Source organism: Falco rusticolus, chromosome 6 (assembly GCF_015220075.1).
Source record: "Falco rusticolus isolate bFalRus1 chromosome 6, bFalRus1.pri, whole genome shotgun sequence".
NCBI classification, from domain to species: Eukaryota; Metazoa; Chordata; class Aves; order Falconiformes; family Falconidae; genus Falco; species Falco rusticolus.
In genome coordinates, this window is record NC_051192.1 from 20,925,080 (window position 1) to 20,942,278 (window position 17,199).

At 36.2% G+C, this 17,199-nt stretch overlaps 1 protein-coding gene across 2 annotated transcripts in view; it reads right to left on the bottom strand.

Annotated features, from left to right (window-relative positions):
• Positions 1–17,199, bottom strand: part of ASCC3 (activating signal cointegrator 1 complex subunit 3) — a 281,127-nt gene that overhangs the window by 118,888 nt on the left and 145,040 nt on the right. The window contains exons 14-15 of one of the 2 annotated variants that reach the window (XM_037390924.1): positions 16,056–16,190; positions 5,420–5,488 (exon numbers count right to left, since the gene is read on the bottom strand). In XM_037390924.1, coding sequence (XP_037246821.1) covers positions 5,435–5,488; positions 16,056–16,190 — 189 coding nt within the window. In that variant the 3' untranslated portion in view covers positions 5,420–5,434. Of the gene's footprint in view, positions 1–5,419; positions 5,489–16,055; positions 16,191–17,199 lie in introns of those variants that run through there. The other variant, XM_037390923.1, reaches the window with a different exon arrangement.

A 17,199-nucleotide genomic window follows, 5' to 3' on the forward strand; every position in this document is an offset into this window, starting at 1 on the left:
TGCCATCCACTCCTAGGTTTTTAGCATTTTGTCAACAGTTCTCAATATTTTACAACTTCCAAATTTATAAGCCAACAGTCTCTCTTTTTCTCTCTCTTTCTCATAGAGAAGAACCCCCAGCACACCAATTACTAAACTAGAGGTCATAACTTTAAACACAGAAATAATGACAGTTTTGCACATGGCAAATTCAATTTATATCTCATAGTGTTAATAATCATAATGAAAACTAATCATACAGTGTCACCTATATAAATTACAGATCCTCATAGTAGTTAGCTGAAATCAACATGGTTTCTTCAAAAACGCTGCTGAAGGTCATTATTCAAATAGGTAACAATTGTAGAAAAGCTCTGGCAACTCCTTGTTTGGAAAAAAACAACTTAAATTCAAAAGGAAAACATATCAGAAACCGTGGTCACAAGGTCTGTTGGTCACAAGTCCTTTGCAGGTGTGTGGGGCAGAGCATCTGGGGTAGTGCTGAGTTCAGGCAATCAGCAGCTTTACACATAAAATTTTTCTCCAGGTAACAACTACTATGTTACACAGTTATATAACAGACCACTTTATTTTTCTTATCCGAAGGTATTTTTTGATTGTTAAGAAAAAGTAACTTAATGCAAATGTTTTTACTTATCTTTACCTATGTGAACTTTATTTTGGTCTTAGTCCTCTTGTATCTATTGGGAAACATGGACAATTGGCTCAATTATTTTTTTTTTAAGAACCTTCGCTAAGCTTCATCAAAATGTTCCAGTATTTAGGGAAGTTGCTGGCCTATGTCCACAACTGCCTCAGCAACTTGCATCTTTGCAATTTCTCCCTTCTGTCACAGAAAACATTCACCAGAGAAGCTGTGCATAAACTTTTGAAATCATGTATGTAGTTTTCTTACAGAGGTGATAAACCACCACAACACAGCAGAACTTACGTACAGATATGTATTTTCAGTAAATCTTCAGATATGTTTCATTAGGCATTTTTAAATAGCTGGGCAGATCTGAAGCTGAGTTACACAAAAGACAGGTTATTTATAAAAAAAAAGATTTTGATTTCTGCTGCAAGGGGCACAAAACATGAATGTGAGAAACTTGTGAGGTACTGGGCAGGGCAGAGGTATGGAGTGCTATGGCTGCAAAAGCACTGTCAGAAACATGACAACTTCACTACATGCTGACACCATTCTTTACTGAAGAGGTAACAAAGACCTATATATTTTATTAGAATTAAAATGCACCAATGGTTGATTAACTAATTGTTGATCTCAATATAGATAAAGCAAGATACCATAATGCTCATAATCATATACTGGTTTTAATCTATAATATATATAATTTATAATCACAGTTTAAGTTCCATGCCTTTTGACTTAAGATAATTAAATATTCAAGATCTTTGCTCAGTTCTCCTATTATTGATTATCAAAAGAACAAAATATTCTCAGCATCATTATGTCTGCAGAAGAAGTTTTACTTGTTTGTAAAATTGGAACTGCTTTAAATTTGAACTATACCAAGAAATACAAATTCTAAGCCAAAAACCCTTCAAAACTGAAAGTTCTGTGTAAATTTGTTAGAAAAGTTTTCAGGCCATATGCACATCATCTGCAAATATGTCAAAACAGGATCTGTCCTGCTTGTCTTTTGTTGTTTTTCTAGTTTTCCTTACAGGTTAGAAATTATTTTGCCCAACAAAAGTCTGATGCTGAATAAAACCACTGCCTGAAATGCATTTCAACTCCTCCCACACATTTGGTGTCCAAATGTTCTAGAAATACCATCCTAGTCCTTAATATTCTCTTAATATCCCATTCTAAAGAATGCATTAGAAATGTTGACATTATTAATTTCAAATGGCTTTTCCATTTGGAGTATGGTAAGTACCGGGACACGGCACTTCTGGGGTTTTAGAATTTCTTAAAATATTTCATGCATAAATTATATATGATTGTTTCTTGGAAAAGAAACAGATTCTGCTGGTTCCACAGCACCCAGCATTGTAATAGCCATCATAAACCAAATCTTGCTTCTTACTCAAGTTGATTGACTTAGTAAGCAAAGTTAGTATTTAACAGGAAGGAAATATCTTAGGAAAAGACCTACTCCAGTGTCAGTGTTTTTCAGTATGTCTTATTCAAGTACTAAAAATGAATGAGTTGAAGACCTTGTTCTACCAAAAGCCTGTAAATAAAATGTTAAGTTCTAGAAGTTTAGACATATTCCATTATTCAGCTTTATTGACTAAAATGAATTAACTACTTGTACTGATATTGTCCAACGCCAAAGGCCTGTTTAGTGGCATGGTGATGGTGAACATTTAGTTTTTCTAAGAATTCATACTTAAGCACTGAACTTTACAAGTCTTCTAATATTGCTGTCTTCCTACCTGCACTCTTCCAGCAGCTTCTCACAAGCCATATACTTCTAAATCAGTCTCCATTTTTTTTATCAATTTGATTTTCATCCCATAATACAGAGCAAACTCCATTTCTATTACCTACCAATTTTCATTATAGTTCATGCACAGTTTGTGTATACTCTAGTCTTGTCACAAACATGTTAGTCTAGTTCCCACGATCATAATACATAACCTTTAGTTTATTTTGCTCTTTTGCTGAAACAAGACCAAAATTACTAACATAGTACATATACAAAGATGTATCCAAATACACATTTATATGATGCTCATTTGAAATCTTACTAGTGGGATAAAAAGAATACTGTTTTTTAGCTTTTTATGTTTTTGGAAATCTGTAATCAATCTCTGGTGTTTTTGATGTTAACCATTTGCTAAAACAAAAAGAGGTTTCTGAAGGAATTAGGTTGTTCAAAAGAGACTTGGCAAATTTAGGCAAAATTATAATTTTACTTTGATAAAGGTGACATGCAATGGTACCTGTACATCCTAAAGCATACTGTTTGTTGTTTTATACAGTGCAATGCTTTTCTCCAGAACAGTGATTTCCAGTTAGCAGGGATTCTTCTGAATCTTGGCTGACTTTTGAAATTCCAGTTCAAAGGAGCTTAAAATGAATTCAAAACAACCAGAAGATAAGACTATACGTTAAAGATATCAAAGCTTCCATATCTTCTGGCCTCCTACTATGGAGAAATGTTGATAATATAAAACATACAGAGGACATGCAAAAAAGCTGAGACTGACTATACACTTAATAAAATTAAACCAGAAAAAGAAATACACAGCAATAAATATGCACAACTTTCTGAAAGTATGCCTAATTACTTTTTAATTTATTTTGTTTTCTCCAAAGCACCTCTGGCTCTCAGTATGTGGTATTAACAGACTGTGGATCAAATTCAATTCACTCACTCTTAATGGGTATTTCTAATTGCTCTTTTTTATTTAAAATTCATAAAAGCGTGCACTTATTTTAGTCATTTCACAATTCATTTTAACTAGATGTCAATGCAAGCTGCAGCACAAAAATGCTCAGTCCAGTTCTGATCTACCCTGCATACTTTGCAAATAAACTAAAGGAATAGTTAAAAGGCCCAACCAAATTTGCCTAAATTATGGTGTTTGGGGGAGCTGGAAGTGGAAAGTGGATGACAACTGAAACAGTGTGTACATAGCTAAAAAATTATATCAAACCATAATCAAATAAAACTGTATTCTTAAAGCTTTTTTATTTTGAAAATAAATGAAATTAAGAATATGAATGGAAGCAGAATGTAATATTTTTCTCCATCTGTTAAGAAAATCATGTTTTCTAAATGAAAAATTGTATCAAGCATCTAAATGTACGGGGGTGGGGGGATGTGGATCTAATGTTTGCCACAGTCTGAGTCCAACAGGAAGAAATCTATCGATAAGTAAGTGAACAGAATATTTCATGCAACAGGTGAATTTATTTAATTGCACTTATTCTAATCATGTTTTTAAAGTGACAGTCTGAGATAGTTTCCCATATAGCAGTGATCTTTTCTATCAATTAGGTGTTTATGAACATGTATTTTTCAATTATGACAGGTCAGAAACTTCAATTAATAGTGATACTCTGAAAGAAAAACATCAAGCAACCTTAGAAGAAAGCACATAGATTTATTCTGCAGGATAACTGTGAATATAGGTTTTGTTTGGAATTCTATTTCAGGAAAGGCAACTACAAAGGGTGTTCTGTGATGGCCTGCACCTTTAAAGCAATGACCATTCACTTAAAAAACCCAAATATTATATCCTTCATTTACAATCCCAAAGAACAGTACTTCAGGATTTTTGCAATGATCCTTTATAGGTCAACTATGATGCTAGAGAAAAAACTAAAATCAAATGCAATTCACTGAACCTCAGAAAATTTACTCTGTTAGTTCCTGTATAAGAAATCAAATATAGTTGCTCAGAATGTCAATCACTGAACAGGATGAAGTCTGTTTGAGAATAATGTAATCACCTTGAAATACAAAGTACAACTGATTAACAAGCAGCATTCACTATCAGTGCACACTGCAGAAAACCCAGAAATCATTACTAATAGCTACTGTAGTTACACTGTTTTCCTGATAATTCCTAAGTAGATAGGATCTCTTTAAATACTACTTTCTAGTCAGTATATGGTTTCTGTACTAAGCTACTTAAATTGCAGATGACCAGAACCATTTGACAGTATGGTTTGGTGCATCCTGTAAAGAAAAGGTGCCTGAAAAATATGATTACTGCCTACAGCCTCACTGTGATCATATTGCGCACCATTCTGCATTGCAGCCAAGGACTTACTGGCTTGGAACTTGGAATGCAAGACCAAGGGCCATCAGTAAATTAAGCATTTCTCTTTAAATTTCTTGCCTGGAACAATCCCATGAGATTGAAAGCAGCTGAGCAAACTATGCTTTTTGAGGGAGGGCTTAAGAGGGACTAGGCCAGAGAGCACCTGTGCTAACTTTCATATATCTTACAATTTCTTTTTGCTGGAGTAACCAGATATTTCACAAGTAACCAGATATTGCCAGCCTGTTAATATTGACAGAATATGTTAAATGATTCTGAACCTGTTAAATGACAGAAGAAAACATGAAGAAAAGGGAACTTCACCTCTCGAAATCTTACGTGTTTTTAATATATACCTGAACTTCATTATATATGGTCAAAGCAAGCACTGGCAAACATCAAAAATGGGTAACAGGCTGTGTTGCTGAAGTGGAGAGTGTAGTCCTGTTTCCCAGATTTTTGAGTATGAAAGCAATCACACTGGGTTTTTTTGGTTTTTTCTGTCCTAAAGAGCTTTGAAGTTTTATTTTGAAATGTATTTCTTTAATATTAGCATAGCTATTTGATATCCATATATATTTTATGTAACAATGAGACTTCATGTTGACATCATCTTACCCAGTGAAGCTATCAATTAATAACTACTGTGAAAAGACACAGCACACTTTTTTCTTTGTGACCTGGATTACATGTTAAAACATTCCAGCAGCTAACTGAAGGAGATTTCCATGGTCAAAGGGAAAAACAACGCTGTGTGGCTTTTCTGTCAATGCCCCAGAATGAGGTTAAAACTTCAGGAAAGATCACAAATTCTCATGTAAGAAATAGCTAAGAATGCACAGGAAAATGGTTAAAAAAAAATAATATATAAATATATATTATACTTACATTCACTTATTTACATTGAAATAAATTAGTTTTACAGTAATATCAACAATCAAAATGACAATTTTAAAGGACAAAAAATACACATATGCTGCTACTGACTGTGCAAACTTCTGTGACTGTATAACCAAGCAAATAACTTGTTAGAGCTACTCATTACAGTAAGCAGTGTCACAGCTGGCATCAAGGAACCTCTATTAGCCTAATATTGTTCCCATATCCCAGAAAGAAGTTTCAGTGTATTTTAATCAAAGACATAAAATAAAATAATAGATTTAAATCAGATTAACCATTAGCAATATTGTTTTAAACAATACAACACTGAATTTCAGTTTCTGTGTTTACAAGCAGAAATAAAGAAGACATTTTAAAAAATATATTTACCTTAAGATCTGAATTGACTGAATGCAAATACTGCACTACCTTGCAGCAAGTTGCAATAGACTTCATTTAGGGAAAGAAGCTTAATCATATTAGAAATATGACAACAGTTTCAAATGATCTTACTAAGTATATTTAGTATTTAATAGGAAATTTTGTCAACAATGAAAGGGGCTGCTATAGGCAACACATTAACCTACAGTTTATCAGAGCATTTCCATGGAGGATTATAAGAAAAGGCATTAAATCTTAGATTTACAGCGATGAAATCCATTACTGATTTTAACCTGAATAACTCTGAAATTGCTGAAAAGTTGTGTACTAAAGCATAAAACGTCTTTTTGTAGTTCCTTTGAACAAAAACATCAGCATCCCTGTCAGCTGTATTTGCAACCTCAGAGATCACTCTAGAAAAAGAATTGGTAACCTATTTTGTTTCTAGGAGTCCCATTACTAACACAGCACAGCTTATGGAAGTAGAACAAATATTCATGAGGCAGCTTTCTGGTGATAAACAGGATAAAACTAAGCATTGTGGCATATCAAGTTGATGCTCAGGATAGATAAAACAGAATATATGATCAAGCCAACAGATTAGGGAAGAAAAGGTCCATTTTATTTTTCACAGGATAGCAGAAGACTGTTACTTGTTACCTCAGTGCTGTAACTATCAGAGCTCGAGAGACAAGCCAACAAACCTGAAATCCTTGGATCAGAGACTTTCAGAGATTTTCAGAAATATAGCTGATAACAGAATTCAACCCATACCATATATTTTATACTTTCTGATTCATAATAAAAACACTAGACAATTCCAGTAGACTGTATACAATGCACAGGAGTCCACAGAACTACGAATAGAAAATAGAACTACAAATCTAAAGCTGTGCAAATACAATTTCTGGAGTGACATGTAAAAAAGTAACTATTACAATAACAGATGTATACATCAAACTTCATATGTTTTTCCTTTTTAAAGGTCAGGAAAGCAAAAGCAAAAAGGAATTGTTTACTGTTTCTGTCAACTTTTTATTTCTGTTTGCAATACCTAACGCTTAAGTTAATTCTAATACATAGGAATACTCCAAAAAAAAGATGAAGGCAACATTTTTCTATTGTTCACAATGTACTTCCCTGTAAACTGGTGTTGTGGTTTAACCCTAGCTGGCAACTAGGTACCATAGAGCTGCTTGTTCACTCCAAAACTTAAATGTCTATCTAAATAACTCTTAATACTAAATTCCACACCTCAGGATTCATTAAAATAGTGGGATCACTCTATACAGAATACATTTTTCTTCAGCCTATCAATTGCTAGGACCACATCATCTCATGAATTTTGTCTCTGACCTTTAAGCAGAACTACTGAATAAAATATCCCATGAAAGAAATACAAAGAGCTTCATTCCATTCTCTGAGATAATTAGCAAATATTTTTCAAAAGTAAAAAAAATGTAGTAATTATAAAGCAAATAGGGAACTTCAATATATGTTTGACATTTAATATAGCCTAATGTATTTGAATACATATTCTCATTTTATTTTTTATAGGTTTTTTAATGACATATCAAATATTAGATATTTTATTAGTAAAACAAAAATAAAATGAGGATTTGCTCTGAAATAATTAAATGTCAAACAAATGATTACACATCAAATATTTGATGAATGTTCTCTAAAAATTAATTTCTAATAATTTAAAAACATGTGACAGATAATTAAGAGGATTAGCAAAATTGCTTTCAAATTTTAAAGGCCGGCAAAGAATACAATGGTTTTAACTGTTCTATTTTTCATTTCCTCCTCTGTGTTCAAGCAGCCTTCACTTACACGTGGTGTGTCTAGAGTAGAACATACATGATTTGGGCATTACTTATTCTTGTAAGTCATACACTGGATTTCAGATGTTTCCAAGTATCTTCTTAATCCATTACAGTGGACACTGTATACAGAATACAATATAAGGACTGTAGTACATTATCAAGATTATTCTCTGCCAGGTATTGCTAAATTTCGTCAACTGAAATGGCAAGACTGAATGGCCTGCAGTCTGTTCATTTTGGGAACTGTGACAACAAACATCGCTTTACACAAGATAGCTCTTGTCAGACAAACATGATATTATCATCATGAAGCTTAAATTAATCACTTTGCATCACACAGCACTGATATAATGCAGTTAGACTTGTGTCAGAAATTTCATTTATATGGTATGGCACTGGGAATTTAGCACTACATAAAAAGAATTTCATTTATTAAGGAGATTAAAATTAGGCAATGATGATCAAAGAAATTAAGTGCATATAGAAACTCTGACTTGACAGAACGTCTAATTAGGTTCTTCAGAGATTCAATTTGACCCATGGATATTTCCCATTTGTATTGGTGATCAAAAATTTAAAACATGATCAAGCTGATTAAAGGTACAGTTTGGAAATCAGAAGCACTCTGAAGGAATGGTAAATGCTTGCTAGGACAGATCAGTTCCACAGTGCCATTTGGCTCACCTACAGGCTGAGCTTTAAGATATCCGGGGAGCAAAGAACCTAACAGATTTAAAAAAAACCCTGAAAATCTCTTACAAGTCGTGTGTTTTACCATGTTAATACATCTTATGCAATAAATTAAATATCTGATTTATAGTATAAGGCATAAGAGCTGCTGTGCCAGGTCAGATTGAAAGTCTGTCTAGAGCAGTATTCTCTGAACAGCAAATGCGTAAGAAAGAGTATGTATCAGTGCTCTTCCCAGTATATTCTCCTGGCAATCAGAAATTTGCCATTAAGAGACCTACTGACTAACTTGATCTACCCCTAATAACAATTCACTATTATTTAAAAGAATGAGAACTTTCACTGTGAAAAAAATTTAAATTAGTGAAGAGAACCAGCATGAAATCCTAAGTCTAGAGCAGCAGGCAGGCCAATTCAGACATGAAGAATGACACACATCAAGGCTATATACTGGGTAGAAATTATTGCTGGAACTCAAACAGAAATTCACACCTTGCTCAATTCTCTACTTCACAGAATAAATATTTCAAAACAGCTGGTCCTCCTTGTCCACAAAAACTATGAATCCATTAGTGTCTCTCTGTAGTGTTTCTACACATCTGACTTGTTCTGTTTAGAACCGCACTTGGCTGTAGTGACAGTGGTCTTTTTCTGGTAGTTTTAATGGTAGAAAACTGAATGGTTATAATTCCTGGTGACAGCCACTTACGCCTATATATGTAGGCTCTGTCTGTACAAGTAGGTGGTACTGAAGTTCTTACCTTACCTTAGCCAGTAAAACTCCACAGTATCACAATTACCAGTGGAGGTGAAAATTTCTACACTTTCAGGTTACCTGAACGTAGATGTGTATTGCACATGCTTAAGACAGTGCTACGCCAGCCTTAGGCGTTCAGTTACAGGATGGGTTTATTGGAGGGGAGCAGAAAGGTAAGGGGAAAAAAAATCTCTTTATATCCAGTTAAATAAATAACTGCTGTTACTATAGTAATTTCCGTTAGAAATATTTACTTCTAAGAAAGAAAAAGAGAGTTTAGGCTGAACAGTAATAGCTTTAATAACAACCCCCCACATGCTGTTATCACTGAAGTCTTTGGTGTACTTGTAAGTCTTAATATGTTAGCCTTAACTGCTTAGCAAAATATTGCTAGCATATTACTCATTTTATGATTATTGATGATTTTTTATGCAGAGTTGCTGCCTTGGCAAAGTATCCATTTGATTAGCATTCTTATTGTAATAACTGTATATAAATAAAAATATGCCTCAAAGATACATGCTGTGACATAATCATTGCAGTACATGAGCTCTGCACAGCCAAAGATTAACTAACAGGGAGTGCAACTCCATCTTTTCCTCTTCCCTGTCTGTCCTTTCCAATGTGGTATACAAGATGCATTGCCTCAGAGAGGTAAGCTGCCTGCTCTATTCACAAGTATATATCACATCAAAACACATTCATATTAACATTACTTTCTGAAGCAGTCAGAAATGCTATAAACACAGCTGATTCCTCCTTTTGATGTAGTGTATACTAGCACATCTTTTAAAATGCCTTTTACAGTACTATGACTAGGATTTTTTGCTCAAGCTAAAAAGCAGTTAGGGAAGAGGCTGACCAAACCCAGGATACTCTAGCAGGTCAAATTCTGGCAACCAACAGTTCACTCCCTCATGGAAAAGGATTTATGGGAACAGACAGAAGATTGAATGCGTTATTTTGGCAAGTAACGTATGATTTAAAGATGATAAGACAACTACTTTAAGGAATAGACAATGAGTTTATTAAAAAAATACCCCGATTTCAGATGTGCTTTTCATAACTAAATAAAAAGAGTTTCTCCTTAGTAATGTCACAAATCTGATACTACTTAAAAGACACTGACATCTTAAGAAAAAAAAGCAGCCAACACTGGTACAATGATTCTTATTATGCTATGTTTAAAGACCTCTTGTCATAATGTCTACTCATTACACTTGAAAATAAAATATCGAAATAAAAGTTTCAGGCATTTCCAATGGAGAATAATCATATCTTTCATACAATGACTCCACTTCTTGTGGTGACAGTTTTTAAATGTTTCGGTGAATTCCCAGTGAAACTTATTGAATATCAGAATAAACAGTTATTTTTTGTTGGCAAACTTTAACGCTTATATTTATTATATTTTAGTATTATTTATTAGTTTACCTTCCTAAGATTCTGAGGTAGTATAATGAACACTATAGTCTCTGGCTTTATTATAGTATATGAAATGGTTGTTCACAATACCACTCATACTACTTCAATTAAATTTTTTAAGTCCCTAAACCTTCTGGGTAAAAGGAACATTTTTCTGTTGTAATAATGCAGGAAGTAGTCAAAAAGAATCAAAGATTTCCATGAAATATAAGAATTCATCTGTATTTAATTACAATGAAGGCCATTTTGCTTTATTACAAAAATCAGATAACTTAGAATCATGGAATTGTTTAGGTTGGAAAAGACCTATAAGATCATCAAGTCCAGCCATTAACCTAGCACTGCCAAGTCCACCATGTCCCTAAGTGCCACATCTACACATCTTTTAAAAACCTCTAGGGATGGTGACTCAACCACTTCCCTGGGCAGTGTGTTCCAATGCTTGACAACCCTTTCAGGGAAGAATTTTTCCTAATACCCAATCTAAATCTTCCCTGGCACAAGTTCAGGACAGTTCCTCTTGTCCTACTGCTTGTTACTTGGGAGAAGAGACCAACACCTACTGTGGTGTATGATTGCATGGACTCCGGGAGCAGATCAAATGCACGAAGACACTTTATTAAAATCAAGCAAGTCTTGTATACCTTTATGGGGGGCTGACGTGTCAGCCTGTAACTATGCTCAGTAATTTTCCACTCTTAGCTCTTTTTTTTATTACAGACACAGAAGCTTAGCAACTCCTTTTATGTACAAGGCCACAAGCCCTGCAGACTACTCCCTATCTTGAAGTTTCTCTTCTTGCTCCCATGGCTTCCTTCCAACAAGCATAACTGTGTCTCTCTCCCAAGGTCGGTTTTTGCTCACTGATGCCGTTGAGCTAGCTCAAGACATACCCACAACCTACCATGTTACGACCCCCTTTCAGGCAGTTGTAGAGAGCAATAAGGTCTCCCCTGAGCCTCCTTTTCTCCAGGCTAAACAACCCCAGTTCTCCCAGCTGCTCCTCATAGGACTTGTTCTCTAGACCCTTCCCAAGCTTCGTTGACCTGCTCTAGACACGTTCTAGCACCTCAGTGTCTTTCTTGCAGTGAAGGGCCCAAAACTGAACCCAGGATTCAAGGTGCGGCCTCACCAGTGCCAATTAAAGAGGGACAATCACTTCCCTAGTCCTGCTGGCCACGCTACTTGTGATACAAGCCAGGATGCTGTTTGGCCTCCTTGGCCACCTGGGCACACTGCTGGCTCATGTTCAGCTGGCTGTCAACCAGCACCCCCAGGTCCTTTCCCCCAGGCAGCTTTCCAGCCACCCTTCCCCAAGCCTGTAGTGCTGTGGGGGGTTGTTGTGACCCAAGTGCAGGACCAGGTGCTGAGCCCTGTTGAACCTCATACAATTGGCCTCGGCCCATTGGTCCAGCCTGCCCAGATCCCTCTGCTTAGCCTTCCTGCCCTCCAGCAGATCAGCACTCCCCTCAGCTTGGTGTGGTCTGCAAACTTACTGAGGATGTACTCAATCCCATCATCCAGATTGTCAATAAAGATATAAAACAGAACTGGCTCCAGTACTGAGTCCTGGGGAACACCACTTGTGCCCAGCTGGCAAACGCATTTAACTCCATTCACTCTTTGGGCTCGTCCATCCAGGCAGTTTTTTACCCAGCAAAACATATGCCTGCTCAAGTCATGAACCCCCAGTTTCTCCAGGAAAATTCTGTGGGAAACAGTATGAAAGGCTTTACCAGAGTCTAGGCAGACAACATCCACAGACTTCCCCTCACCCACTAGCAGGTCACCTTGTCATAGAAGATCAGGTTAGTCAAGCCAGACCTGCTTTTCATAAACCCATGCTGGCTGGGCCTCATCACCTGGTTGTCATGTACGTGCCACGTGATGGCACTGAGGATGACCTGCTCCATAACCTTCCCTGACACCGAAGTCAGGCTGACAGGCCTGTAGCTCCCCGGAACCTCCTTCTGGCCTTTCTTGTAGATGGACATCACATTTGCTCACTTCCACTCAAATGGCACCTCCCTGGTTAGCCAGCACTGCTGATAAATGATGGAGAGTGGCTCAGTGAGCACTTCTGCCAGCTCCTTCAGTACCCTCGAGTGGATCCCACTCGGCCCCATAGGCTTGTGTGTGTCTAAGTGGTGTAGCAAGTCGCTGACCATTTCCCCTTGGATCATGGGGGCTTCATTCTCCTTCCCATCCCTGTCTTCCAGCTCAGGGGGCTCAGTACCTAGAGAACAACTGGTCTTACTATTAAAGAGTGAGGCAAAGAAGGCATTCAGCACCTCAGCCTTTCCCTCATCATTTGTCAATATGTTTCCCCCTGCATCCAATAAAGATGGAGAATCCCCTTAGCCCTCCTTTTGTTGCTAATGTATTTATAGAAACTTTTTCATTGTCTTCCACAGCATTAGCCAGATTAAATTCTAATTGGGCTTTGGCTCTTCTAATTTTCTACCTGTATAACCTTATGACACCCTTGTAGTCCTCCTGAGTGCACTGCCCCTTCTTCCAAAGGTCATAAACTCTCCTTTTTCTCCTGAGTTCCAGCGAAAGCTCTCTGTTCAGCCAGTCCAGTCTTCCCCCCTGGCTCATCTTTTGGCATGTGGATATGCCCTGCTTCTATGCCTTTAAGAATTCCTTCTTGAAGAATGTCCAGCCTTCCTGGACCCCTTGTCCCTTCAGCACTGCCTCCCAATGGACTCTGTAAGCCAGGCCCTTAAACAGGCCAAAACTGCCCCCTGGAAGTCCAAGGTAGTGGTTCTGCTGCCCACGCCCCCTTACTTCTCCAAGAATTGAAAATTCTGTCATCTCATGATCGCTATGCCTAAATGGCCTTCTACCATCACATCACATCACCAACAAGTCCTTCTCTGTTCACAAACATGTCCAGCAGGGTGCATTCCCTAGGTGGCTCCCTCACCAGCTGTGCCAGGAAGTTATCTTCCATGCACTGCAGGAACCTCCTGGACTGTTTCCTCTCTGCTGCACTGTATTTACTGCAGAAGCCTGGGAAGTTGAACTCTGCCACAAGAATAAGTGAGTGACCTTGAGATTTCTCTAAGCTGCTTATAGAATATTTCATCTGCTTTTTCATCCTCGGTGGGTGCTTTATAAGACTTCCGCCATGATACCTGCCTTGTTGGCCTTCCTCCTGATTCTTACCCATAAACACTCAACCCTATCATCACCATCATTAAGCTCTGTAAGTAACTTCTAAAGCGAAGTCAGCTTTTCTATAATTTTTCACACAGATCAGCATTTGGCACTACAATCCTCAAACAATTCAAAATTTGATTTAGAACAGATGCTCAGATTAATTACAAATGTATGTGAGCTGGGCTGGGGATTTAGGGGATAGAAGAAAAGCAGGGAAATTTGCTATTTTACTCAGTATCCCCTAGATTTCAGTATGATGCATAAATAATTTTAGAAAAAGAAGCTATTTCAGATATGCAGCCAGCCAACCTATATGCCATATTATCTACCACTCTCTTAATTCGTACTATAAATGTTACCTTAATACTATCCAACTACATGCAGCAATAACCTGTATTCCAATAGGTTTGGAACTTTTCTCTGTGATATTTTTGTGGTTCTCATCAACATAACATGCTTTCTAACTCATTTAATCCCAGAATGAAGAGAAGAACTAAACATATAGCAGTAGTTTTCACTGAAATACACAGTAAGTTGGACAAATACTTTGACAGCTACCTCGCATACTATGCACTGCTGAAATAAGCATATAACTTTTCCTAACTTCTTTAGCAATAATTTTGTGTGTCTAAATAAGCACTGGTACTTTCAATAGCTTAAAATATTTCCCCCCTATATTAGCATTGAAAAATTAATATTATTTTTAATAAATTAATGAGTTTCAGGTTTTGTCCCAAGAAATCTAATGAAAAAAAGTTCAGCATTAATTACCAGTGTTACAGTAGAAACATGGGAACTCCAGGTTCAGGTTTGATATTATTTTTATAAGGCAGCAGATACTAACATCCACTAGAAAAAGAGGGGCTTTTTGATATGTTATTTTATGTAATATAAGGATATCAATTTATAAAGCACAGATTTTGAAATATTTATTATTGCTCTCAGAAGCACCATGACAGAAAGAAAAAATATGATCCTGATTTTAAAAAATCTTTTCTAAAACAGAATTTCCTCTACATTTCAGAAATTTGAATTTACCAACTGTAACATCTATGCTCCATTCAAAATTAGTAAGTATGAATAAATCTTTCCACATTTTCAGAAGTATAAAATAGGGTAACATATTTATTACATTTAAAGACAGACACAGAATCTAAAACCCTCACAACATTCCTAATTCACAGGGCCCCAAAACATTTACGAGTTTATAAATATATTTGCCAGGGAGAGAAGGTATCTTATAAGGATATTAAACTTTCTACAATGAATAAGTATCTCTTCTATGTTCTGCTATTTAACTGGGGAGAGAGAAAGAACATTATTTTTCAGGGAATATTAAGAAGACACTGTCAACTCTAATATTTAGACCTCAATATCACCAAATGCAAATGTCACATATAACAGTGAATTAAGAATTGTTTTGGCAATATCGTCTCATCAGAAATGCTAGCATATTGTTGAATAAATGAAAAGAAGTTGTTGCAGACCGTGTTACTTCTGATTGTTATTTATCAGAAAAAAACCATGGAAGGTCAACTAACATAATTCATAGACAGAACTGTTAGAATGCATGCAAATGTACAGTTTCAGCTGGCAAGTACTTGGGTACTGCTCAAAGTACTAGTAATTTATGATACATATACATATTTTTAAACATGAATAGATTAAGGGGGCTAAACCTTTGTGAGATTCAAATGGCCATGCCATTTTGACTCTTAAATAGATTATTTTTTGATTGCCTACCATTAGTTGATTCATGAGGGAAGTCAGATGGTTCTCCAAAGATGTTAAATGTACAGACTAGGTCAGATTAATACTTTAAGGCAGTTTTCTGTCTTAAAGAGTGGACAGTACCAGGTGCTTAGGGGGAAAGTGCAAAAAGCAGGAAATACGTGCTCTCCCAAATTGTGGCAACTGGTGTCTTTGGGACTTCCTGAGCTGCAGATTATATGAAGACTACTGTCAAGTAGTACAAGTTGCATAAAACACAACCAGTTATCAGCTTTTCAAAAAAACGTAAAAGTAACAGCACTTTTCTTTCACTGTTACTCTTTCCTCTATTCAGTTCAGCAATTCCACACATCCCTTCAGAGCAAAATATATCTCCCCAGAAGCTCAAAAATGCTTCATCTCTTCCCACCTTGGACTGTTCCAGAAAAACATGAATTCTAGGATTTCAAAGTCTACCAATGTAAATTACTCACCTGTTTCTCAGCTAGTCCGTAATCTGACCCTTGGGGTGACAAGAAGTGGCAAATATGACCATTGTTTTTTGCTTTTTCTCGAAGACCCATAGCAGTTCGTACTGTGGCATTTCTAGCATGAACAAACACCATCACCTTAAGATGGAGAGAAACAGGGATGATGAGACAAAACAGAAGTCTTAAATAATGAAAACACTTTAATTACAAAATACTTCCTATAGGAAAGAAAAAACCCATAGTTAATACATGACATACTGATGAAAACTAATGTTGCTTTAGGGAAGGTAAAGCGTGATCCTGCCTACATTGTATTTAATGTTTTCAAAGAGCTTTTGAGAAGGTTCTCTTTTTTTATTCTTTAGTCTTTAAAAGATTGAGAACAATTGTTGGATTTTCACAAAGTAGGGAGATTGCCATTGATGTGAAGAGCTTTTTGACACATCCTAAATGATCTGGAAAGCAAATAGTAAGGTGCTAATTTTCCTGACAGTACGACTTGACTATGTGAGGTAGCTGAAACAAAAACTGACTACAAAGAACCTCAGGAGGATACTTCAGTCCCAAACCACTGGACAATCAAAGAGAAGAATGAAATTCAGCACCAACAAATGCAAACCACATACTGGGATACAAATTTTAAAATAACAGATATGATCATGGGTTTTAAACCACATACTATCACTCACTAAGATACCTCAGAAACACTGTGGACAGTTCCCTGAAAACATCAAGTAAGAGCTGAGTATGTCTGACATCATTGTGATCATTCATTCAGAAAGACATACGACTATTACACAAAAAATAACTAAGAAACAAGCATTGTATAACTGTCCTCCACCCAGACGCTCTTCTAGTTTTTATAAAAAGCAAACCTAATTTTCAGATGTGTAGCGTGTTTTCTCTATGAAATCTCCCACTGTTTTTAAAGTATATAATGCACACCTGAATTCATTCACTTTTCTGTATTTCATGATCACATATCAACACCTGACCAAATTTTAAAATTTAAATTTAAAATGATTAACAATAAATAGTGAGAGGCAGACAGACACCAAGTCTGATTAAACAAAATAGACCACTTTATTAACTGATAGAGGTGCCCAACATTAAGGTTAATGTTTACTTGTAATCTCAGTACATCACC